Genomic DNA, 24,971 nt, shown 5'->3' on the forward strand with positions numbered 1-24,971 from the left:
TACTTTTATTTTAATAAATATTTTATCGGTGAGCTAATTTATAATTCAATATTAAAAGAGTCCAGAAAAATCTATGATACAGCTAAATTAATTTTGAAAAAATCATAAATATGATGAGCGATTTAATTTAAAATTAATAAATTTATAAAAACTATAATTATCGATTTGCAATATTTATTTTTTGGATTGCTTTTCACAATTTAAAATCAAAAGTAAAAAATTAGAATTTATTAGCTTGCCCTGCACTCCTAAATTTTGGACAACAATAGTTTTTAAATAGAATAACTCATTTAATTTAATTTTCATTAAGAATAATCCATATTTAAAAATCTCTTGTTTAATCTAATAAAAGTAATTAATAGAATTAATATACCTTCCCTCAATAATAATTAATTTGAATCTATCCAATCAACTATAATAAATTTGTATGGATTTTTTTAAAATATTTTAAATTAATATAATAATTGATTAAAATTGTAAAAATAATTAAAAACATAGGTAAATAAATAACATAAAAACCCAAAATTATTAAATGAAAAAACCTTTTGAATAATGAATTTAAATTAAATCAATAAATAAGAAATTAAATTTAAATTAAAATGTTTTTTAAAATATGAGTGTATTTTTACGATTTAACTGAATTCAATTTGATTCAGTATTGTCCTGCAGATTAGTAATGTTTATAAATTTAGAATCTTTAATAAAGAAATTTTTAAGTTTTCTATTATGCAAATAGAAGTGAAAAAGAAATTTTCACTAAATGAGAAAGCTGATTGATGCAGATTATTTTAATTCATGTTATTTTTTGTAAATTTCACTAATTGAAAATTAATTAAAGTGAGTGAATTTTACAAATTGAATGTATTGTTTTTATGCACCTGAGTTTTTGTAAACATCTTAAATAAGCATATTTTTTATATTGAAATTATAATAAATTATAGTCCGCTATCAAATAAAAAAAATTCTGTCAAATATTTAATAGAGTATAGAAAAATATATAGTGAAAAAGCTAGGCTTCTATATTCGGTACTTCATATCAACTTAATCCTGAATAGTTCTGAAAGGGATAATAGCATTTATTTTATAAATAGGCTTATTAAAGGTTAATAAGTAATAACTAGCACTAAATTTTTAGAAAAAAAGAGCTAAGAGATTCATTTATTTAGAATAAGAGCTAGAATAAATTGCATAATAATTGGAAGCGTCAAATAGAAAATATTAGATTCCAATTAAGATATTAGAAGTATATCACATATTTTATAAAACTTCGAAAGGAAGAAGGAAGACTTTAATCACATCTGAGTAGTTTTTTATAGGTGTGAATGCATAATAACATAATATCTGAAAATAATCCTGCTTTTAAGAAAGAAAAAGATGATACAATTTGGCAAAAATGGATTGGATAAGTAGTGTGCCGCCACTACGAAATACTAGAAAAATTAGATTAAGGGTCGTTCGGATATGTTTTTAAGGCTCGCAGATAAAAGGATCCGAACAATAAACATATAAATTCTTAGGGTGATGATTTGTACGCTGTGAAAATAGAAGATAACACTAGCAAGAATTAAGATACACTTACTAAAGAAGCCAAAATACTGTATGATTTAAAAGCAGAAAAAGGGTTTACAAGAATGTATTATTATATAAAAAACGATAAAATAAATATTATGGTTACTACGCTTTTAGATAAATCGCTCGATAAGCTCTTCAATATTTGTAAAAAGAAATTTACTTTGAAGACAGTTTTAATGATTGCTGATTAAATGCTCACTCGTTTACAGCATTTTCACTCACGAGGTTATGTGCATAGAGATATAAAACCAGATAATTTTATGATTGGCAGAGGAGTTGAGAAAAATTAAATATTTTTAATTGATTTTGGTCTCTCAAAATCTTATTTAAAGAAAAATGGAGCTCACATAGATTTTTCTGAAAAAGTTGGCTTAGTCGGAACTACAAGGTACACTTCCGTTTAGTCTCATTTAGGTAAAGAAAGTTATATATAAACAATTAATTTCATTTCTTTTTTTTGATAAGGGGAAATTTCAATTACAAAATTTACAAATTAATGTAAATACACCTCTCGAATATTAAAAATAATTTGTCTGCGTAGTATGATTGATTAACTAGCTATTAAAATAAAAAGTATTTATCGATCAGAGCAAATAATTTATTATTTTTACTGGAAAAAAATATTTGGAAAAAAATAAATTGGTAGAAAAAATTAATTTGAAGCAAATAAGAAACATTTGCTTGTGATTTTATCTTACTTTTTATCTAATGAATTAGTTAAAATTTACTATTTAATGATTGGCTATTACATATTTAAATTTTTTACTTCTTTCGGTCTTCTATTTAATTAAACCAAGCAATCAACCCACTAATTTGTTTTTTTAGAGTAAAGAAAAATCAAGATTTTTGTATTAAAAATAATGTTTAATATAATTTAAAACAATTATTTATATTTAGGAATGGAATAATCTCGTAGGGATGATTTAGAATCGTTAGGTTATACTCTAATTTTCTTTTTGAAAGGAACTTTGCCATGGATGAATTTAAAATCAAGAAACAAATCAGAACATTAAAAATTAATCTCATAAGTAAAAATGAAAACGCCTCTACTAGAACTTTGTAAAGACTTACCAGTCGAATTCAATAAATATATGACTTATGTGAAGAGCTTAGGATTTTTCGATGAGCCTAATTACAACTACCTAAAAAAACTATTTCGTACACTCTTCTTGAAAGAAAATTTTTAGTATGATGATAAATTTGATTGGATTAAAGATGGTAAAACAAACTTTTATTTAATATTTAGTTCCTTAATTTTAAACATTTTATTTGGATTATAAAAAATATTATTTTTTTATTTATTTTTATCATTTTAAAAACCAATAATATTTTAAATAAAAAGAACCTAACTGTGCCAATGATAAAAGAAATATGTTTGAGAAATTTAAGTCAGTAAATCCTATGCCCGCAATTAAAATTGAAAATAACTTCATAGATAACTATCATCGTGAGGATTCTCCAAAGAATTAAGAAGTGGATAATTATCCGCAAGAATCTAAGATTAATAATGTGATTTTCTTTAATTAAAATAACCTTATTTTAATATTCTTATCAAAATTATATAAAATAGAATACGCTCGAAGTTGGCTTTAAAAGAAAAAACACTAGAAAATCTACATAAGAATATATTAAAAAAGTAGAACTACAAATAAAAGACGAAGACGAAGAAAGCTACAAAGAAGAATTAGCAGATAATGTTAATGATTTGAGCAATCAGATAAGCAAAGTAGCTCGTTTACATGCAGAAGTTGAATCAAGTGACTATGACCAAAATAGAAATACTTCCAATACAATTAATTCTAACAACTTAGCCAAGAAGTTTGGTAATAAATTTCATACATAATCTTTATTCACTCATATTTATTTTTTATTGGCTAATTCCAAAAATATATATTAATTATAATTTTATTAATAGCGAATTGCGATAAGACTAGTACTACAGAAATGAATGATTTTGAGTTCGATTTAGGAGATGATGTTGTAGCTGAAGAAGACGAAACTCATGTAGTTGATAAAATGGTAAGGACACTTGCACAAGTATAAATGAGAATGTAATTTCTATTTTTATTTTATAATAATTAAATAAATAACAATTATAAATTGCGTTTTTTAGTATTTTAAAATTTCAATAGCAAAAATAATTTTAATATGTCTTAATAAAAGTAAAATATTGATAACTATGTAATTCCTCCACCTATTTAACAATAAACATTCCAATTTTAATCATTTTTAATGTGAATATTCTTATTAAATAGAAAAAGATTCAAATAGTTGTAAAAAAAAAGAAGTACGTCATATAATCACTGAGCAAAAAAGCAGACTCTTAGGGCAATAAATAAATAAATTTAAAAACTCCTTGAATTTTAAATAATTTAATAAACTCATGATCAAACTCTTTTAGTGATCATTTTTCTCATTAGAATTAAAAATTAAATGATAAAAAACTATAAAGTTATTGATAATAAATAGATGTTCATAAAATTATTATCTTCTTAATCTTAAACAACCAACAATTAACTGCTACAAAAAACATTAGTGTAAAATATGAAAAATAAATAAATACAATTAGTAAGTATAATAAAAAAATAAATATTTTTAATAATCATGTTTAAACTGATTTTAATAGTTATCAAATAATAAAATACTACCTTAAATAAATAAATAAATAATTAAATAATTAAACAAATAAATAAATAAATGTATAAATTACAAAATGTGATTTTGATTAAATATTCTTGAAATGTAGGATATATATAATAAATGAATGAATGAACAAATGATCAATTACAATTGTAATTCAAAAATTGAATACATTTTTAATTAAACATTAAAGCTTATATTTAAAATACTATGTAAGATATACTTAATTTATATTTATAAAGAACTCATCTATTCATATTTATTCCTTAAAATACTTAAATTCTTATTTTTTTATTTTAATTATATCTAATTTAATATATTCTCGACAAAATACTAAAGAGTTAAACAGCAAATTGAGAATAAAAATATTTCTTAATAAACTCAATAATAATTTAAAACCCAAAAAGGCCATAAGAAAAATTCATCCTTTATATTTCTTTCTATCTTTCTTCACTATTAAATATTATTATTTTAATTTTAAGATATTTATGATTCATGTTTATAGATTGTTAGATAAATTGATAAGAAGATGATTATAATTTAATATGAAGCTATTTTAATATTGCAATTATATAAAAATAAGTAATAGAAATATATAATACATGGTTTTATTTTCTAGCTTTTTTATAATTAATTAATTAAACAATATCTCTACAAATCCATTATTCTTTAAGTAAATTAGTTTAATTAAAATATTTTTATATTGTAACAATAAATATTTATTTAATTATTTTTTATCACTCTGAAGGTAAATTAAACCCAAAATCTATATCAAATATAGGTATTTTTTCTATTTTTTCTTCTTCATACACATCACCCAGGAAGTTTTCAAATACAAGATCTTGGATTTCATCAAAGTATTATGAAAATTAGGAAGCATTTATAGGTTCAACTTTATTTCCAAGTACATCTCTAATAACTTTATGCAAAACAGCTTCTAGATAGAATAAAGTCCTTTCGTCGAAATAAAGGAAACGTCTTTCTTCATTAACCCATATATTTATTTAAGAAGGATGATCTTCGTTAAGTGGTCTTCCTAATTTATTAATAATTATTTTAAATTAATTGACATTTTGTTTAATTTCATTTTTTATTTTTTACTTTATGAGTTATTAAGATTCTCGATGAGATTTCTTTTATACCCTTCTCCATCAAATGTTTCAACAAAGACATCGTACTTACATTTCTCTTCTTCGGGTTATTGCTCTTGCTCTTATTCTTATCCTTATTCAAGTTATTCTTAAACTCCTTAAGCTTCTTGCTCTTTTTAATTTTCTTACACCTGATTGCTTCCTTCTTCTTATTCTTATTATAATTAGGAGTTATTTTATGATTTCTATTCTTCTTGACTTTATTTTTCAGCTTCTTATCTGATTTTTTCCATTTCTTATTGAGTTAAGAAAGGTACTCTTAAACGAATAATCACATTAGCATGATTTCTTATATATTCATTAGTATTTTCGAATAAAATTCTTATTTTTTATCTATACAACTTATCATCTAAGTCATTCATAGAGCCTCTTTGATGGCTTATACTGCTATTGTGTTCCTCCTTTGACTTTTGCTCATCAATAGGATCTGGCTTAATATTCTTAGCATGATATTCTAGGAGAATCTTAAGAATTTCTTTAAATGTTTGAGTCGATCCATTTCTTTTTTCTATAGCGTTTCTTAAGTAACTGATAGTATCTAAATCGTTAATGTAGATCTCTTCGTTTTCTAATATATTATTAATAAATTATTCTCTTGCTTCAGGAATATTTTCTGTAGCTTCTGAAAGCTGCTTAACCAATTCATCATAAAACTCTTTTTGACTTTCAGAAAATTTAATTGTCAAACCATGCTTGAACTCTCTTAAAACTAAGTCAACAATATCTCTAATCTTTATTGATTAAAGAAAGAAAATTATATACATTCATTTTACTATATTTATCTTATTTTTACTTAATTCTAAGTTAATGGATTCTCTTGTAAAATCAAATTAGCAGATTCAACTGCTATCCAGATTTAACTCAACAAACCTCCAAAAATACTAGCTAATTTAAATTAAAATATTTTAGTTATTTAAAATGATGATTTTATAGATTTACTAACTGGTACTCTTCTATTATCACCTGTAATATCGGCAAACTCACAATCTTTAACATTTTCAATTTTTTCAGCTTTATTGATGATATTCTCATAGATAAAATCTTTTTAAATACAAATCAAATAAAAAAAATCCCTTTTGATAATAGTTTACCTAATATCAACTATCTTTCTTAATTAATTTATGTCTTTCTCTTCCATTCTTCTTTCTTACGTTTGTATTCCTCTTTTTTCTAATAAATTTTATCAGAAATGTTAACAAACAAACAAAATAAAATAAAAGCAGATAAATATAACTTACTTATCTTAATACTTCTCTTTCGTGTAAAATTTAATCCCTTCTATTCTTTTCTTTCTCAAGGTTAGCTTTGTGTTAATTTGCTAATTCATTTTGCAATTCATCTGCAAATTCTTCTAATTAATGCTCAATAGAGTCTGTGTTCTAAACAAAATCTATAGTTGTGTTTAAAACCCAAGGCAAGAAATTAGCTTTCAATTTAAGAATCATTTAATCCCTTAGGAAACCTTAATTTTCTAAATCATTAAGTGAATTTTGTTTTAAATCACTGAGAGCTCTTTTAACTAGCAACCTGCTAATTAGCTTTTTATGAGCGAATTTTTGCTAATCACGATTTAGCTTATGCTACCAATTTCTTCTTTCCTTTAATAAAACAAAAAAACAAAAATAAATATTATAAAATCCAGACAAGATTAAATATTTTTTCACCTTTTCTTCTTATCTTCTTATGTATGCTGCTTCCATTCTTTAAGTAACCATAAGTTCAGCATTTCTCTTAATTTCAAATTGGGCCTAAGTATAAAAATATACAAAAACTTAATTCGTTCAAATAATAAAAATGGAATTTTACTTTGTGCTTTTTTAATTCTGCTTATTCATATTCTTCAATGAGCTCCATTCTTGCTTGGTCTACAGTTTTTCCAACAAGGACTTAGAGGATGGGTTCAACCTAAATATAAATTAAGTAACAAATCATAAATCTCTATAAAATTTAAACATACTTCTAGCTGAAAATCAAACAACTCGCCATCAATAATTTGTGTAGAAACATCAATACCTCTTTCCTTTGGCTTAAACTCAGGAGTAGGCTTTTATAAAAGAATGAAATTAAATTTTCAAATTATATTTAAATTTATTTTAATTGATCTATTTATTACTGGCCTATCAACATAAAAATCTGGCTCTATCTCATTTTCATCCTCTATTTCATCTTATAATGGTTCTAAGTAGTTAGTATTTGGATTATTTGTCTAGAATGCTTCATCACTTTCCATAAATTATCCCTCTGATTTTGACATATTTCCAGTTTTCTAGGCTTATTACTAAAAGCCCTTTTAAATTTTAAATAAAATTTGTTTAAGATATAACTCTTAAATTAATATCTCATTTATATAAATTAATTTCAAAAAGAACTGTTTTAAACTCATTCATTTTTTATTTCAAATCTTCCCCATTTACTGATAAATACTTTATTTAAATTCTAAATTGATTTATTTTTGCTATTTTTTAGTAATCAAAGTAAGCATAATTCTTATATTTGATCTTAGTAATCATTATTACTATAGATTGCATAATCTATAACTGCTGAATTTGATTAATCATTTTGAACTATGCTTAAAGTATCTTAATATAACGAATTTCGCTAAACCTTTTTGTAAAGTAAGAATCAATAAAGTATATAATACCTTGCTTCTATTTCCCTTATCCATCAACAAGTAAGCTCCGCTATATGTGATTAAAATAAAATTTTTAGAATTCATTATAATTCAAATAATGAAATTAGTGGTTGAAAATATAAACAAATCTTGAAAAAAAAATGTGTATACCCTTAGTCATTTTAGTCTCTATATTTCCCTTTAGCACCAAGTGGTTAAGGTGCAGCAGCAAACTCATAATTTCCAGGCTATTCTAATTAAGTGTTCATTGATACTTTTTATTATGTATGGTTGGTCTGCTAAATTGAAAGAGCTTAATAATTTTTTGATTTATTTTACTTTAGTTGTATATGTGTATATTAATGATTTAAAGAGAAGATAAATATTATTAGATGATAAAAATTATAGTTATTATATTCATTAATACTAATAAATAAATAAATAAAGTTGCCTTTCTTAAAACTTTTTCCATAATTAATTACATTAAAAATTCCTTTTAAATATCAATTCAAATATAAATAATTGAAACTATATTCAATAAACAATTAACAGCACTCTCTCTCTCTCTTTCTACCTCTTCCTCCATAGTTATGTTTCTTTAAATATCTAAAAATCCTTTAAAAAATTATTTTATTTTATAAGAAAATTAATAAAATAAATTTTACTTTGATGACAAAATAATATAATTTTTTAAAAAAGTAAAATTTTGATAAAGACATACATACAGACATATATACATACAATTATAATTTTAGTAAAATTAGAATAATAGCAAAATATCATTAATTTATTAGCTGAATTTTAAGATATACGCAACAAATACTATAAACGAAACATTATTTGACCAAAAAATTAACCTAAACGAATAATCTAAATTATTTAAAATATGAATAGTACATCTTAGTCACTCAAAATGACATCTAGTTTGAGTTAACTTGATCCTATGATGCAATCTAAATAATTTAGTATATTTTGTCACAAACATCCTGGTAATGTTATTACTCATGGATGCATAGAATATAACTGTGAAAATAATTCAATTATGTGTGAATAGTGCCTAGCTGAAGACTAGGGACATACAGAATAACATAGATAATCTATAATGGTATTTTCTGACTATCTTCATCATATAGCTTCAGAAATAGGTAGACTGGCTGCTCCTAATTCAAGTTTTTTGCATAAAAATATACAAGTGATCTTATAAAATGAAGCATATTATCACAATAATTTTGAAAGCTTATTAAATCAGTAAAGATAGCTGCTTTATAAAAATTTAGATGAAATAGGGAGTTTAGTTATGCATCATTTAGAGAGAGTTAAGCATTTAGCTGAACATTACTTCTAAAAATAATTTGAAACCTATAGGTTGAATATGCTTTACTTTAAGTAGTAATATAAAGGTTACAATCCTGATGAAACTTACACTAAATATTCAGACTATAGAAATATTAAATAAAAAATTTTAGTTAAATCACCTATTCAAGCTTATCATTTTTTAAGTAACTTGAGAAAAAGTGCTAATTTAGAAGGATAAGTATTAAGTAATTTAAATTATCTAGCTGAAAGCATAGCTAATTGGAATGAAAAATATCCATTAATTGATTAAATAATGTATGATAAACATATGAAAAAAGTTGTTTAAGTTGTATAAGATCTTGAGGCTGACGTTTAGCTTAACCTTAAAGATGCACCAAATCTCAACATAGAATCTGTTATAGAAGTATAATTATATTTTTATTTAACCTATATCGAATTGCTAATTTTTGAATATCATTCATTCAATAAATAGCATTAAAAATAATTTTGATTATAAAATCTTTTTATGAAAGATTTCTTTAACATAATTTAACAAAAAATCAAGTTTGATTTTTAAATTATTTTTATAATTCCTTATGTGGAAAAATTAGAAAAATATATTTTACTTAAATAGGCAAATTAGAATCTGATTTCTTATAATAAGAAATCTGTTAGAATAAATTCTTATAGATTATTTGATATGCTAAAATATAATTTTTAAGTTGTGGCTACTAACAGCACTTTACATTTAAACAGTGCTACTGCTATAGTTTCTTTAGCAGAAGACGTTGTTGCAACATCGTCTTATGATAGGACGGTTAAAATATGGAGATTATAAGATGGTGTCATGATGAAGTAACTTCATGATAGAAATAGTATTACTTGTCTTTGTGTATTTAAATACTCAAATGATAAAAACAGAGAAAATTTTTACTATAATGAAGATGACCTTCAATATTTGCAGAATTAAATTTCTGAGAATCCATCAAAGAGTTTAAGCAATTTAGGTTTATTTTTATTGACAGGTGGATTAGATAAAATAATTAAAGTATGGGATTTCGATTTTTTACCTGACCCATCTGTGCATGTCAATAAAGCTTACACAGAATTACAAGGTCACGCGGGTTGGGTGACGTAAATAATTTCGCTTGAAGATGAACAAAATGTTGTTAGTGGAGATGACACAGGAGAATTAATAATTTGGGCAGTATTTAAATCATAATAAGTAATCGAATTTAGGAAATATTAATATTATTTATAATATGTTTGTTTGTTTAACAAAATTTAAATAGATTTTCAGATTATCCTTTGCTTTTGAAAGTATGGTGATGACTATTAGTTTGATAGAAAAGTATGAGACATTTATTAAATAATTGATTAAATTTACATATTAAAAAGATAGAAGAGATTTGCTGCGTCAAGTGGAGATATCTTAAAGATTTGGTTAATTGATTATAGGTCAGACGGTACTAAAAGTCTGAATAGCTTCAACCCATAGCTTGTAGATTGCTGTTTAGAAAGGACATTTAATTTAAAAACTCCTATTTACTGTATGAGTATTCCAAGGAGTTTTAAAAATATTATAATCGTTGGATCTAAGAATGGTGTATTGAAGTATATAGACTTAAACAAAAGTAAAATGGTTACAATAAATACAGACCACAGGGATATGATTGGAGATATGATTTTAATAGAAAAACTCAAGGTAAATTTGAAAAAATTATCAAATTTTTATTTCATGGTAATTTATTCATTTATTTTTTGATTAAACTAAAAGCTAAGTGAATAAGATTTTGATTATTTTCATAAAAACATAAATTTTGTATTTATTGGAACTAAAAAACTTGGACTATATAATGGGTATGGAAATATATTAGAGGAAGCAGTACCAGCAAACGCTGAAGATTTCTGTACAAGCTCTATACTACCAAATAGAAATCTTACCCTCCTTAAAGTGCATAAAAGAGCAAAGACTTCCTTTATAAGATTGGCAGCAATTAGCTAATTTCAAAGTGAGTTTTACAGCTATTAATCTAGCAGAATAAGCCTAATACATATAAAAGCTGATTTTTTAGATTATTTGTGAAAGCTTCTTTATTTTTATGTTCAAATTAAAAGGTTGGTGTTCTGTGTGTTGCTATGATTATATTAATATATAATCCTTTTACTCATTTAATTATATTAAAAATTTTTAAAGATTATTTCATTTAATCTAAATAATCGTTTTTAAATTTACTGATATCATAAAAATAAATTTCCAGTTAAAGAATATCAATCAAATATTTGCTAATTAATTAACAATAAATGATTAAATAAAAATTAAGATATTTTATTTGATAAAAATTTGTTACTTTTATTTATTATATATATTCTAATCAAAAACTACAGTATTATAAACATATAAATCATAGTTATTAATTCTTATATATATAGCAAATATTTTATAAATATTAAAAAATAGAAGCAAGTTGTTATTAAATTCAATTCAAAAAGAATATTATAGGCATATTAATCAATAATGAACAACTAGTAAAATAATTAAAGCTTGAGTAACAGCTATGGGAGCATGATTATTGTCCTCAACAAGCCTCATTTCTATCCTGGAGAGCCAATACAGGGAAGGATATTGCTAAGACTTTACATGGATTTTCCATTAAAAGAAATGAGTTTACAATTTTTAGGTGTTGAGAAGATTAAAGATTTAAAAGCTGTTAATCAAATTGCTTTTCCAAAAAAAGAGTTATTTAATCATATAAGCAAAATATCTCAGTCATATTCTGATGATTAAAATATTTTAAAAGCAGGTAAACACATCTTTCCTTTCAAGATTAATTTACATTTTAATACTCCTGGTACTTACAGTGTTTTCGATGGAAGAATTAAAGGTAAAATTACTCACAAAATTATTTGTAAGATTGAAAATAGCTTTAATCCTCAGCTTTCTATTGTTTCTAAAGAGAAAGTGAATGTCAGAGAGCTTTTGAGTGTATAGCCTTAGCAACATTTTACAGCTGAGATATTTAAAACTATATATAGTTGTTTTGGATGTGTAAATTAGAGAGAATGTAGGATCATGTGCTCTTTTGATCGCTAGTTTTATACAAATGGTGAACAGGGCACACTTTCAATATTAGTCCATAACTAAAGTGATTTGGATATAACCTCCTTTTCAGCTACACTGTGGTAAGTTTACAGCAAAAAAACTCAAATTCCTGAAAACTAAAAACTACCTAAAGCTCAGTTTGATTAATAAAATTAACTAATTTTATTTAAGCAATGCATAAGAGAGTAGATATATGAAGGTGTTAAGGCAAATTCAAAAGAAACTTAGCTAAGTAATAGCTTTTAGTTTGTGAACTACAACTCAAATCTTCCCCTACCTCCTTCCGTAAAAGGAACTTTTACCTCAAATTATTACTATGTAGAAATAAAAGCTCATTTTGAGGGCTGCTCTGTTCAATCGTTAATCCTCCAAGTACCTGTAAATTTAGTCCTCTCTAGTTAATAGCCATCTCGAACTTTTTTAGATATTTAGAATTAAGTAATGACAAAATTAAAATAAAGAGAGTAAGAAAAGGAAGTTATCATGTAAGAATTTAATGAAATGAGTCACTATCATATTATTCACAATGAAATTGAAGTCTCAGCAGCTTAGAATATTTATGATATCAGAGATAGCATCAAGGGGACAGTTATCCAAAATTAGCAAAATTAATTAGGTCAATATGGCAATATGAGTGTTTATGATGTGAATAATAGTCAATAAAGGTTAGTTGAATCCCCGCAAAAGTACGTTATTCCTTCTAGAGGTAACGATGATTACTTAAGATACACTGTCTACAAACAGTAATAAGATAATTAAGGTGCCCAATAAATACTGTTTAATTAGCAACCTAGGTAAAGTGGATAAATCTTATTAAATAACGGGTAAAATAATAACATCGACTTTGGTTCAAGAAACAGTTATCAGAATACTTATGGCAACTAATACGGCCAAAATTTGAATAGTAATAGTGATATAAGATTAAATCTATAAAATCAATAAACCCAATAAGATTATTAATAGTAAAATTATAATCAATAATAACTTAAATTTGGCTAAAATAATTACTATTTAAATGATTAAACTCCTAAATTTAATTGAATAAATAATTAATTAATTCATAAAAAACAAAAATTTAATAAGAATTTCTAAATAAAAAAACAAATATTTATTTTATGCATAAAACAAACAAATAAACAAACAAACAAAGGAAAGAAACAAAAACTTTGTATAAAATTCTATATTTGTTTGTTAGTATATTCAATTTATCCATTCAAACTTTATTTGTAAATGGAATTCACATTTCTTTATCATCTGTGTACTACAAACAGAATTTTGTTTGATCTTTCATGTATTTAATCTAGAAATAAAAAAGTAAAATCTCTTTTTTTCATGATTAAAATTAAGGGTTTTAAGCAAATCTATATTATTGTTGAGTGAAATTTATATTTTTTGTATCAATTGTGCTATTATCTTATTTAAAATCATATCCAAAATTTGTTTAAGCAATTTTAAATTATTATTATTGCCATTAATTAATGTTTTAAGGATTATTTTAGAATTAAGCATTATTATAAGCTTATTGTGGTTGTCCCATTTATAAGTTATTTCCTTGTGAATTATTAGAAAATTAATTTTTATAATTTCCTGATTTGTTATTTTAACCATTAGATTATTAATTTACGTCTTATTATTACTACTGATTATTTTAGAACCCTTAATTTATCATTTACTTTTGAGGTTGAGCATTGTTTCCAAAGTATTTTATCTGATTACCTGAATTATTTTTTGAGCCAACTTATTGATTATTTCCTTATTAGAAATTATTTCCAAAGTATTGTACCTAATTTCCAGGACTATTTTATAAACCTACTGCTTATTGAATAACTCCTTATTAGAAATTATTTCCAAAGTATTATTTCTAATCTCCAGAATTATTTTTTGAACCAACTTATTGATTATTTCCAAAGTATTATATCTAATTTCCAGGATTATTTTTTTAGCCTGTTTAGAAATATTAATTATTTTCAAGTTAGTTCTAATTGTTTCCTGAATCATTTTGCACTCCTCCTTGTTAGTTGTTTGTGTCTGGATTTATTTCGTTTCCTTAATTATCCTCATTTAATATCTTTTGGTTGCTTCCAAATTACTATTGCTAATTCATACCTTAATTCTGTTAATTTATTGTTTGTTATTAGGGATATTAATTAAATTAGTTATTATAATTTCCTGACTTATTCTAATTGTTGTCCATTTGATTAAATCCATTTTAAAAATATTGATTGTTATCTACAACTTACTATTTAAATGAAAATGGTTATTATTAGATATTTTATTAATTAATGTTTCCAAATTAGTTTATTTCATTTCCTTAATTATCCTAATTTAATATCTTTTGATTGCTTCCAAATTACTATTGCTAATTCATACCTTAATTCTGTTAATTTATTGTTTGTTATTAGGGATATTAATTAAATTAGTTATTATAATTTCCTGACTTATTCTAATTGTTGTCCATTTGATTAAATCCATTTTAAAAATATTGATTGTTATCTACAACTTATTATTTAAATGAAAATGGTTATTATTAGATATTTTATTAATTTATAAATTAATTGGGATTGACATTTTCTGTATTCTAATTATTAAATTAACGAGCAAATGTAAAATTTTGCTGGGGATTTTAGTAGTATGGTTATTGGTACTATCCTTAGTAATTATCATTCATCACTTAATTTTAGTTTTAAAGTTATTAGTTATAAAATTAGTTATCTTACTAATATTGACCTTAATTTTAATCTTATTGGTTTTAATTTGTAAAATATGCAGTTTTTGGCTAATTAAAATCACTTTTAATATGATAAGGATTTTAATCTAAATTTTATTCTGAGGTTCCATTTTGTTATTCATCTTAATTTTGAGGGTTTGGTTTGCTGATTTATTCTAAATCAAAGAACTCATTTTATTATTGAAATTAGCTTGGTAAAATTTTATCAACTATTTAACTTTCCATCATTTATTGTAATTCAAATGGTTAAGGATATTATTAAGGGATAATCTCCTATTTAAATATCTCATCTTTTTTGTTTTCACTGGTTTTATTACTAGATTTTTTTGAATATAACACTTAAAAGTCTTAGTTTTAGTTTGGATTTGAGTTTAATGTTTGCAATTTTTGACTTAATATGAGATTTTAGGATGTGGGAGTTTCTAAATTCTATAAAGTATTAGAAGGACTTACACTTTGTGATTGTGGATTGTCACTATATTTGTTTGAAAGTTTAATCTTTAACTTTTACAGCAAAGAAACTTTTTTAGTACTACTAGTTAAAGAACTTGCTTGCTTGATTTGATTAACATTTAAAATGTTTAAGCTAGATTGCTGCTATGGTATATTAAATTTAGATTCTCTTTACATTTTCTAGATAGGATTAATCTAAACTTAACCTAATTGAGAATTGATCTTTTATATGACCATACTAGTAGCTTCATCTTATTAGTTAACCCAGTTGCTTATACTATCTTTAGCCCCCTATTTCAATTCTAAGTGTATTAATAAAAATTAAATATATTTTAAGTAAATTGAAAAATTTTACTTGCGAGATTTATTTGTTCATTAATTTGCTCTTGCTCTTTATTTTAATAAAATTAAAGCTATTACAAAAGCATATTCTAATTATATTGCAACTGAGTATAACTGTTTTATATGACTTCAATATTTTGCTTCAATTATTCAATACTGCTTTGAAGCTAAGAATTATTTTGTTCCATTTATGAATTTTAACCTTATAGATTGTTCAATTAGACTTCAAGCTACAAATTTACTTCTTTTAACTCAGATTTTTGCTATTCTAAATTTTATATTTACTCATCTTTCTTTGAAATTATGGCTTCATAATCATTTTTCATTTAGCTCAGCTCATTTATCTCCAACTTACTGACAATATTGTTATTGCTTTATGAATCCAAAACCTCTTATTTTAATTCCTATTATATTGGAATATTTTCTTGCTTCTACAAATTCTCCAAGCTCTATTAACTTTTTTGTACTTCTTCATCGGAAGGAGTGCATACGTAGGATTAATTTTTTATCATAACGTTTTATTGCATTGGTGACATAGGAATTTAGCAATCTTTGTTCTTTTTATCATCCGAATTTATATCAGCTCTTTTAACATTTAAAAGTATTTTTGGTAAATAATAATGAAATAATAAAATTTACATAAATTCTTGTTTCTCTTTGTTTTATATTTACTAGCCTCCTTCAGTTGTAGGCTGCTAGGTTTCTAAAACATCTTGACCTTACTAAGTTTCAGTGTTAAGCTCTGTTTATTCTTATTCTGAATCGTCTGATTGAAAAGAATCGAAATCCATTATTTTAGTACTTTTTTATTTTCTTTATTAGTTGAGATTATTGATGTATAAATTATATAATACTGTACAATTCAGTTCAATTCATCCTTGCATATAAAGTTATTTATTAGAATATTTAATATTTTCCTCATATCTTTCTTGCATTTTTCTCCATAAAAAACTATTTTTCTTTGTTATAAATTTCATTTTTATGTTACTAATCAAAATTAGAGGATAAGTATTTCACCACAATTTAAGAAATATGGTTGGTTTTCTCTTTTCTTCTAATTTAAAATAAATAACTATTCATATAATTTAACCCATATGAAAACAATATTTTTTTTAAACCCTTCAAGTAAATAAATTAAATTAAAATAAATATCTAATTACTATAATTAATTCTCTCTCTTTAAAAATATAAATATGTATGATATGTAGTAATTAAAGGTATGCTATTTAACAAAAAATGAAAGAATATTAATAATTTATTCTAAAAAGCTCTTCTCTGTCAATAAGATCATTTTAAAAATTTAATTAAAATATGTTTTAAAGCTACTTTTTTAATCATTTATTTTTCAATAAGTAGATGTAATTTATTTTAGATAATATTAACTCAAATTTTATATTTACTTCATTCATTCTGTCTGCAGGCTAACAAAAAAAAAAGAAAAATCATTTTAAAAACCACCTTGTAGAGCAAAAAAATATTCATAACTAATATAATAATCATTTAAAATATCACAAATTACGATATCTTTAATAATTGGTGATATTTCAAATGCAGGAATAGCTATATTTCTTTGAAAATATATGAATAATTTATATATAATCTAAAAAATTTTCTCAAAAATAAAAAATTGAATTAACGCTATTGTTAATATTAATTTCCTTAATTCAATTTTAAGTAAAATTTTATAAAAAAATTGTAATATCAACTTAGTCTTTACCTAAATAGGGTAATAAAGGTGTTAATTTTTGAGGATTAATGGTTTATGATTTAAATATTTAAAGACATTATAAAATTGTATTATAATTGTCTAATCAAATATATTTAAAGTTAAAAAAGATTTTTTTACAGAGAACTACTTGAATGTACATTGATGAATATAATAAATATATTTAGTTATATATTTAATTAAATTAATTATGAATATCTAAAAAAAACAATAATAATTCTATAAGTAAATACATACAACACATTTTTTACTTAATATATATGATTAATTTTATGAATAATTCTATTAAGCTGTTATAATTCTATCATTTTTAATTTTAGTTTAGGTTTCCATTTCTAATTGCTAATTAATTATTTTGGTAGCTATTTCAATTTTAGCAATTAATTTATTAATTAATTTGATTTTTTAAAAACTATTTTAATTATTTGAATATATCCTAAATAGTTTCAATTTTATTACTATTATTATTTAATATTTTATGAATAATTTTAAAAAACAAACTACTTTTATTGTTCATTATTCTAATATACCATTTATTGATTTTATTATTGTAATTATTAGTTATTATTATAATTTTAATAATTCTAATCAACTTAATAATTTTAATAGTTATTCTGATTATAATTGTTTTATTGATTTTACTAATAGTTATACTAATTCTAATGGGGCTAAACTTGCTAATTGCCATTTACAAAATTATTCGTCATTTAATTTTATTAAGGTATTGGTTGGCCATAGCTGTTTTGATTTTGAATCTGCTAAAGTCCATTTTAGTTGAAATTATTTTAATTCTAACCATTATAATTCATATAATTTTGTGGTTATTGTTGTTGTTGTTACTGTTACTGTTATTGATTTTCAAATTAGTTCATTTACTAGTAATTTTCAGCATAGTTAGCTTAATTCTAGTTGATGACTTATTAGTTACTATTATTATTAACTTGATTGTAATAAATGGCATTTTATTAATTATAGTTATTAACACCATTATTTTAAATATTTTGATCAAAATGATATTAGTTATTACTGTTATTTTTATTAAATTCTTGTTAAGTACCTTATCTTTAGAATTATTAGTTCTATTACTAAACAATTTCATATTAGTTTTAATTTGATTCTTATTAACATAGATTAATTGTTTGTGGTATTTATTAAAAGGAATTATTATAATTTTAGCTATTAGATTCGTTATGTCTTAAAGAATTGTTTTTTTATAATTATTCATTTAGAAATAATTAATCGTTACCTGATGATTGAACTTAGTCATAGCTGTAATTATTTTATTAAAATACTTATTAGTTAAATTCGCTATAAGAATTATTGGACTGAATTTAAAGTGATTGTTAAATAAGTGTCATCTATTTATCAGTCAAAAGGTAGTAGTAGTGACCTGTTTTGTACCATAAATACACTTTATCTGTTTATCCATTGTTTAAATCCTTTGGTTATTTTTCACTAAGGAAAAATTGTTAAAATTTTTCATTGTAAAATTCCTAACAGTATTCAATTTTTTCCCATGCTATGTTATTATTTTTGTCACATTTCAACAGATATAATTGGCAATTTAATAACGATTCTATGAGAATGTTTAGCACATCTGAACCTGCCTCTTTATTTAAATCTAAAATTTCTTCTTTTAAACTTTTTTCATCTTGATACATTTTAACAGCTTCAGATTCTTAAAAAACCTATAGCAACAATGATTTGGTTAGAAGCTACAAAGCAAAGTCAAATATCTCTTAGTTTAATTCTTCGATAAATTACTGAAGAGGGTTTTAGCTCTGCAAAATTTTATTTAAAGATTCCTCCAGGCCTTTTTTAGCATAATTTACCAATTATTCGGCTTCATATGTTTAGAAGTATTCTTTGAAATTGGTTGGTTATTCTATTTTTACGCTTCTTAAAAGACTAAAGAAGTTATTAAGTTTATTTCTATCATTTTAAATTTAGGAAATCTTAATCTTCAAATATAAAATGATTATAGATCTAAAAAAGCAATTACCATCTCCACGTACTTAGCCAGCATGAGTTATATTTTCCTGATTTAGCAAATTCAGTACTTTATTTTACTTCACTTAGTTTCCTCTATACTCACCATCTTCTCCACAAATAATCTCTTTAATAGTTAAAGGAGTAAAATAAAATTATTTTTACTAGCCATAAGATTATCTTAATTGTGATTTAAAAGCGTTGTAACCTTTGTCTGATGATTTACTATAAATTACTTAGAAATTATTTTCTACACTTTGTATTGAATTAAATCTTTGAGATATGCGTGGTTCGCTTTTATTACTTGCAGAATTTTCTTGTGTATAGAAAGTTTTTTAAAGCTTTTTTTTTTTCTTTTCAAGAGCACTTTGTTATGCTGGCAATTAAGCATGGACTTATTGGATAATGTTTATTGTCATCAAGTTATTATTTTGGTATTATTATTAAAATTTTTGTTATCTCTAGATAGCCTAAATAAAGTTTTAACTTTATACCGTTCTTATCTATTAATTTTTTTAGATTCCATCGTAGTATTTCTAATTTTCTTACCATTAGAGTAATTTGATTTTACTTTCCTCTAAATTATTATTTTTCAAAAATATTTAAATTATTTTAAACAAACAAACAAACAAAATATTTTTATGAAATTACCTTTCTCTTTAATCTTGTTTTATTCAGAGATTTTATTCTGATCCATTTCATTTTTTAATTTTAAATATTCATTATATAATTGATTTAGTTTGTTTTCAGCATCAAATCTCAAACTAGTTTATTCTTAAAGTTAATTTCTTGTTACATCTAATTCATTTTAAGCTTTGTTTTTTTATTACTTTAATAATTATTCTTAAATTTTGAATTCATCAATTTCTGATTTCATCTATTCTATATTTAATTCTTAATATTATATTTGTTTAGTTAGTTCACTTTTTTCTTATTACTATTTAAAATCTTGCTATTTTTACTCTTATTGAAGCTATTCTATTGTTAATTGTTTATCTAATATTTGTTTAGTTAGTTCTTCGAATTTTTCTTAATACTATTTAAACTCTTGCTATTTTTGCTCTTCTTGCTGCTGATCTTGTATAATTTTTACTTCATTATCTATTTTCTGAATCAAATAAGTACTGTCATTATTTCCGTTAGCATCCAAGCTCTTTTTATCTGAATCAGCATTGATTGCTATGTTATTGCTATATTTATTTTATCACATTATTTTTAACTTTTTAAATATTTCTTTGTTAAAGTAAGTTTACTTTTAATTTCCTTCATTTTCTTGCAAAGTTTAGGTATCTTAGCAATCTTTTGATCCACTTGATTGGATTTCATTTTCATCATCACTAGAGTAGTCAAATTACATTTTCTATTTCTTTGAAAAATTTTATTTTTGATTTGATTTATTTATTAATTTACTATTAAAAAATATTAACTATCTTTTTTTTCCACTTTATGCTTTTTTATTTATTAGAATAAATATTTTTTCTCCTCTGACAATATGAATTGATTGCTTGCTTGCTCTCTTTAAATATTCTAATTCATGTTTCACTTTATTTCCCAACTAATTTAAATTTCATCTACTATTTTTTTAAGAAACTAAAATAAAAAAGGAAAAGAAATTTTTGATTTTATTCAATAACCTTATTTTATTTTGTTAAGTTAGAATTTTATAATAAAAAAAAACGATTTTATTTAAAAAATATTATTTATATAAAGCTTAATTGAATATTTAAATTATTATTTAAATAAATTCTATTTATAAAATAATTTAAAAAAAAATTTTTTAAATAATATATTATTTTTCAATAAAATAAATATTTTTTTTTGACATAACATTCATTTAAGATAAATTGTAGTATCTTCATCTATTATATTATTTATAAAGTATAAAAAAGATGGATAAGCTATTCAATCTTTATTAAAAAAAATTAAACTCTAAATATTTTTATTAATAATCTCATTTACATTTTTAATTATCAAGTATTAATTAATTAGAGATTTTTCAATGCCCATTTATTTTATTATTTAAAAAAAATTGATTTATCCTTATCAAATATATTGAATATTTTTGTTTTTAAATAAGGATTAATCACAAAATATTCTAAATAATAAATTGTCAATTTTAATATTTAATTTAAAAAGAATTAATTGTATTTTGACATCTTTGAACTATGTGCTATTGGTTTAGATTATTAGATCGAGCTTATATTAAAAAATTAAATATTTATTTGAAATTAAAAGAAAGATAATCAGAGAATCATTCAAATCTATTTCTAAATTTCGATAAATACTATTTAACATAATTTCTTCCAGAACAATTTCTAATAATTTAGAAAATATCAAAACCTTCTTGAAAAAAAGGATTAAAAAATCAAGTTTACTTTAATGTATTTGCATTAAGTGCTTAAAAATTAACAATTTTATTTGACTTAATAAAATTTTCTATTAGTTTATTTAACTGGTTTTAAACTAAATGTTATGATTTCGTCATAAATTAGTCCAGAAAAAAAACTTTAATCATCTAGAATGAAATAAATGTTCTTCAATTACTTTGAAAAAACATATGAAGTTTCACAGTATAAATGCTTGTATGGGTTTCAAGAAAACATCATAAAATAAATAACAAATAAAATATAAGTTTACAATAATAAAAATGAAAGTTTAAAACTTAGTTAAATTAGTACCTCCTTTTACTCTAGAAACTGCTATCAAAAAAGTTAGATTAGCAGAAGATAATTGGAACGGATAAAAACCAGAAAAGGTCTGCTTAGCCTACACTGAAGATACTGTATGGAGAAATCGCTCAGATTTTGTAAATGGAAGATAAGAAGTAGTAGAATTTTTAAAAAAGAAATGGCAAAAAGAATAAAATTATAGACTAATCAAAGAATTATTTGCTTTTACTGAAAACAGAATAGCAGTAAGATTCGCTTATGAGTACTAAGATATGAATGGCGTTTGGTTTAGAGCTTACGGAAATGAAAATTGGGAGTTCGATGAAAATGGACTTATGAAAAAAAGACATGCTTCTATTAACGATCTTTAGATTAATGAGAGTGATAGAAAATTCTTTTGGCCCTGTGGATAGCCACGCCCTGATGATTACAAGAGTTTAAGTGAATTAGGCTTATGAAAAAAAAAGGTTAAAAATTATCATCAATAAAAACTTAAGCTAATTTTTTATGTATTTTATGTAATAGAGTTGCCTTTAATTTTAATAAAATTGTGATGATACTAACATAATAAGCTAATTAATTTCTACATTTAAATTTGTTTACTAAGCAGGATTCTTATTTATAATTGAAACTATATCAATTTATATAATCCATTTGATGTTAACGTTTTATACAGAAATTCTTTTATGTTCATCAAATTTAAATTTTAATTGAAATTTTATTCTCTTAAAATATTTTAATCGACAATTTTCTTTTAATTTACTGATTAATTCATGCATACCAGAATATATTTAAATTTATATACAGATAAATATATTTATATTAAGAATTTATTTTAAATTTAATTTAGTAGATAATCATATCATCCTTCAACAAATAATTAAAATCAATACTTATACTATTTTTATTATATTTAAAATGTATTAATTAATACTGTTTATGAGTATAATATTGAATTTAATAGTTGTAAAAAAATTAACTATTGATTTTATAAAAAGTAAACTAATTTATTTAAATGAATAAATGTTTATTCAAATTTCAAAAGTAGTATTATTTCGTTTTTAGGTTTTTTATTTGATTTTTAAATTTTAGTAAACAACAACTCACTTTTTACTTGTAAATAGTATTTTCAATAGTTTTTGATTGCAGGCAAATCAAATCAAATATTGCTAGTTGAATTTAAGAATCTATAAAAATAATTTTACTCTTAATTGCCACTTTTTTACAAAATTTATTTATTTATTAAACATTATTTTACAAAAGAAAACATAATAATTCGTATGATAAGAATGCGATAATAAATATAGTATATATTTAGTTCTTACAGATTAAGATACAATTAACAGAAACTAAAGCTTTATGATTTTCTATATATTATTAATAAAATAAGCATTTTTTGTGTTACACTATGACATCTTATATATATGGAAGGATTTTTTAAAATGATGTCATTGCAATTTTTAAATAATTTTTGTTAAATAATAATAATTTAATGATAAATATTATATGACAAAAGTTGTTTTAAAAATTCAGCTTTTAAAAATCCTTAATCAATCATATATAATTGTGAAAATAATATTTATATTTAAATTATTAGTAGAAAGTAAAATCATTAATAAATATAAATTAAAAAGATATTCACCTTGAATAAAATTAATTTACTGTATTTTAAATTGAAAAGATATTTTAGTATAGTAAATTGTTTAAGATTTAAGTTAATTGATACATTTATTAATGACAAGGATTTAGTTTTATGATTTTCAAAAAAATATTAATAAAAAACATTAAATGAAACAAAAAAATAAATTATGTTTATAAATTATTAAATTTGAGCTTAAATCTTTCCTAAAATATTATTTAAATTTTATTTTTATTTGTTCATCTATTTAGTTTGCTTTTATTTTTACTTATTTAAATTGATTTGTTTTTCTTTTTTACTAATTTAATTTTTATTTTCTTTTTATTTTTTATTTTCAAGTTAAATTTTATTTTTTAAGTTGTGGATTTTAAAGTGCTTATTTATTTATAGTCAGAATGATTTTTTAAAATTAATTTTGTATTAGATAAGAAAGAGATTGTAATTCTCAATTAGCGATTAAAATGATATTTTAAAATTAATTATTGTTAAAAAGAGACCTTATTTTTGACAATTCCCATCTACAATGTAGATGCTTTCTATTATGATAAATATCTTAGATGATAATTTTATGATAAAACAGTTGGTGGGGGGTATCTCATATAAGCATAATGAAATTCATTTTTTTATAAAATGGATTGATGAAGGATGAATCGCTTTTAGTAAAGCTAATTCACTATAAATGAAATTCTATTACTGCTTATGGGGATTTAAAAACTTTGGTTTTATTCATAATTATTTTTCTAAAATTTATCTTTTCTTTTCAATTTTTCCTCTTTCAAATTTTTTGAAATAAATTAATTAATTTCTTTTTCTTAGTTTTAACTTTTTTTCTATTAATCTCCTTCTCTTAACTTTCTTTTTTATTTCCACGAAAATTTACAAGTGAGCTCTTCTTGAATTTTCTTACTGTGTATACTAATTTAGCATCTAAAAAAATCTTTATGATTAGATCCATTTAAACGCATAATTAAAGCTGATACTATTATTATCCATCCAACAATCAATATATCTGATTTACTCACTCTACTTATTCACTAATTAAGATTTTTAAT

General features: G+C 22.5%; 9 protein-coding genes across 9 annotated transcripts; 5 read left to right on the forward strand and 4 right to left on the reverse strand. All coding sequences in view use genetic code 6, as the record gives it.

The window, feature by feature from the left end:
• Positions 1–1,322: 1,322 nt before the first annotated feature.
• TTHERM_01044590 (casein kinase) lies at positions 1,323–3,879 on the forward strand (the record flags this gene model as incomplete). The annotated part of the gene is made up of 6 exons (XM_001030632.3): positions 1,323–1,986; positions 2,470–2,790; positions 2,915–3,081; positions 3,143–3,395; positions 3,488–3,623; positions 3,828–3,879. The coding sequence occupies 6 exons, from the start codon at positions 1,323–1,325 to the stop codon at positions 3,877–3,879; spliced, it is 1,593 nt and encodes a 530-aa protein (XP_001030632.2).
• A 126-nt stretch (positions 3,880–4,005) lies between these two features.
• Positions 4,006–4,311, forward strand: TTHERM_001044599 (transmembrane protein, putative; the record flags this gene model as incomplete). Its single annotated transcript, XM_012799470.1, has 1 exon — positions 4,006–4,311. The coding sequence occupies one exon, from the start codon at positions 4,006–4,008 to the stop codon at positions 4,309–4,311; it is 306 nt and encodes a 101-aa protein (XP_012654924.1).
• Positions 4,312–4,949: 638 nt separating this feature from the next.
• Positions 4,950–8,351, reverse strand: TTHERM_01044600 (radial spoke head-like protein; the record flags this gene model as incomplete). Its single annotated transcript, XM_001030633.3, has 12 exons — positions 8,146–8,351; positions 8,005–8,044; positions 7,477–7,650; positions 7,321–7,407; positions 7,170–7,268; positions 7,028–7,111; positions 6,602–6,961; positions 6,455–6,533; positions 6,303–6,404; positions 6,157–6,248; positions 5,314–6,094; positions 4,950–5,248 (listed from the first exon to the last, which is right to left on the reverse strand). Exons 1-12 carry the CDS (start codon positions 8,241–8,243, stop codon positions 4,950–4,952), a joined length of 2,295 nt encoding a protein of 764 aa, XP_001030633.2. The 5' UTR covers positions 8,244–8,351.
• A 509-nt stretch (positions 8,352–8,860) lies between these two features.
• Positions 8,861–11,356, forward strand: TTHERM_01044610 (WD domain, G-beta repeat protein; the record flags this gene model as incomplete). Its single annotated transcript, XM_001030634.3, has 5 exons — positions 8,861–9,694; positions 9,905–10,495; positions 10,563–10,621; positions 10,669–10,975; positions 11,048–11,356. 5 exons carry the CDS (start codon positions 8,861–8,863, stop codon positions 11,354–11,356), a joined length of 2,100 nt encoding a protein of 699 aa, XP_001030634.3.
• A 336-nt stretch (positions 11,357–11,692) lies between these two features.
• TTHERM_01044620 (arrestin) lies at positions 11,693–13,414 on the forward strand (the record flags this gene model as incomplete). The annotated part of the gene is made up of 1 exon (XM_001030635.2): positions 11,693–13,414. Exon 1 carries the CDS (start codon positions 11,789–11,791, stop codon positions 13,412–13,414), a length of 1,626 nt encoding a protein of 541 aa, XP_001030635.1. The 5' UTR covers positions 11,693–11,788.
• Positions 13,415–13,703: 289 nt separating this feature from the next.
• On the reverse strand, positions 13,704–16,687 carry TTHERM_01044630 (hypothetical protein; the record flags this gene model as incomplete). Its single annotated transcript, XM_001030636.2, has 3 exons — positions 13,704–15,856; positions 15,910–16,481; positions 16,536–16,687. The coding sequence occupies 3 exons, from the start codon at positions 16,685–16,687 to the stop codon at positions 13,704–13,706; spliced, it is 2,877 nt and encodes a 958-aa protein (XP_001030636.2).
• A 1,381-nt stretch (positions 16,688–18,068) lies between these two features.
• Positions 18,069–21,073, reverse strand: TTHERM_01044640 (hypothetical protein; the record flags this gene model as incomplete). The annotated part of the gene is made up of 3 exons (XM_001030637.2): positions 20,865–21,073; positions 20,263–20,801; positions 18,069–20,188 (listed from the first exon to the last, which is right to left on the reverse strand). The coding sequence occupies exons 1-3, from the start codon at positions 20,966–20,968 to the stop codon at positions 18,069–18,071; spliced, it is 2,763 nt and encodes a 920-aa protein (XP_001030637.2). The 5' UTR covers positions 20,969–21,073.
• Positions 21,074–22,168: 1,095 nt separating this feature from the next.
• On the forward strand, positions 22,169–22,738 carry TTHERM_01044650 (Hypothetical protein; the record flags this gene model as incomplete). Its single annotated transcript, XM_001030638.2, has 1 exon — positions 22,169–22,738. The coding sequence occupies one exon, from the start codon at positions 22,169–22,171 to the stop codon at positions 22,736–22,738; it is 570 nt and encodes a 189-aa protein (XP_001030638.2).
• Positions 22,739–24,694: 1,956 nt separating this feature from the next.
• Positions 24,695–24,874, reverse strand: TTHERM_01044660 (hypothetical protein; the record flags this gene model as incomplete). Its single annotated transcript, XM_001030639.1, has 1 exon — positions 24,695–24,874. One exon carries the CDS (start codon positions 24,872–24,874, stop codon positions 24,695–24,697), a length of 180 nt encoding a protein of 59 aa, XP_001030639.1.
• Between the last annotated feature and the right edge of the window lie 97 nt (positions 24,875–24,971).

The sequence above is a fragment of the Tetrahymena thermophila genome, assembly GCF_000189635.1.
Source record: "Tetrahymena thermophila SB210 genomic scaffold scf_8254468, whole genome shotgun sequence".
In the NCBI taxonomy this organism is placed as follows: Eukaryota; Ciliophora; class Oligohymenophorea; order Hymenostomatida; family Tetrahymenidae; genus Tetrahymena; species Tetrahymena thermophila.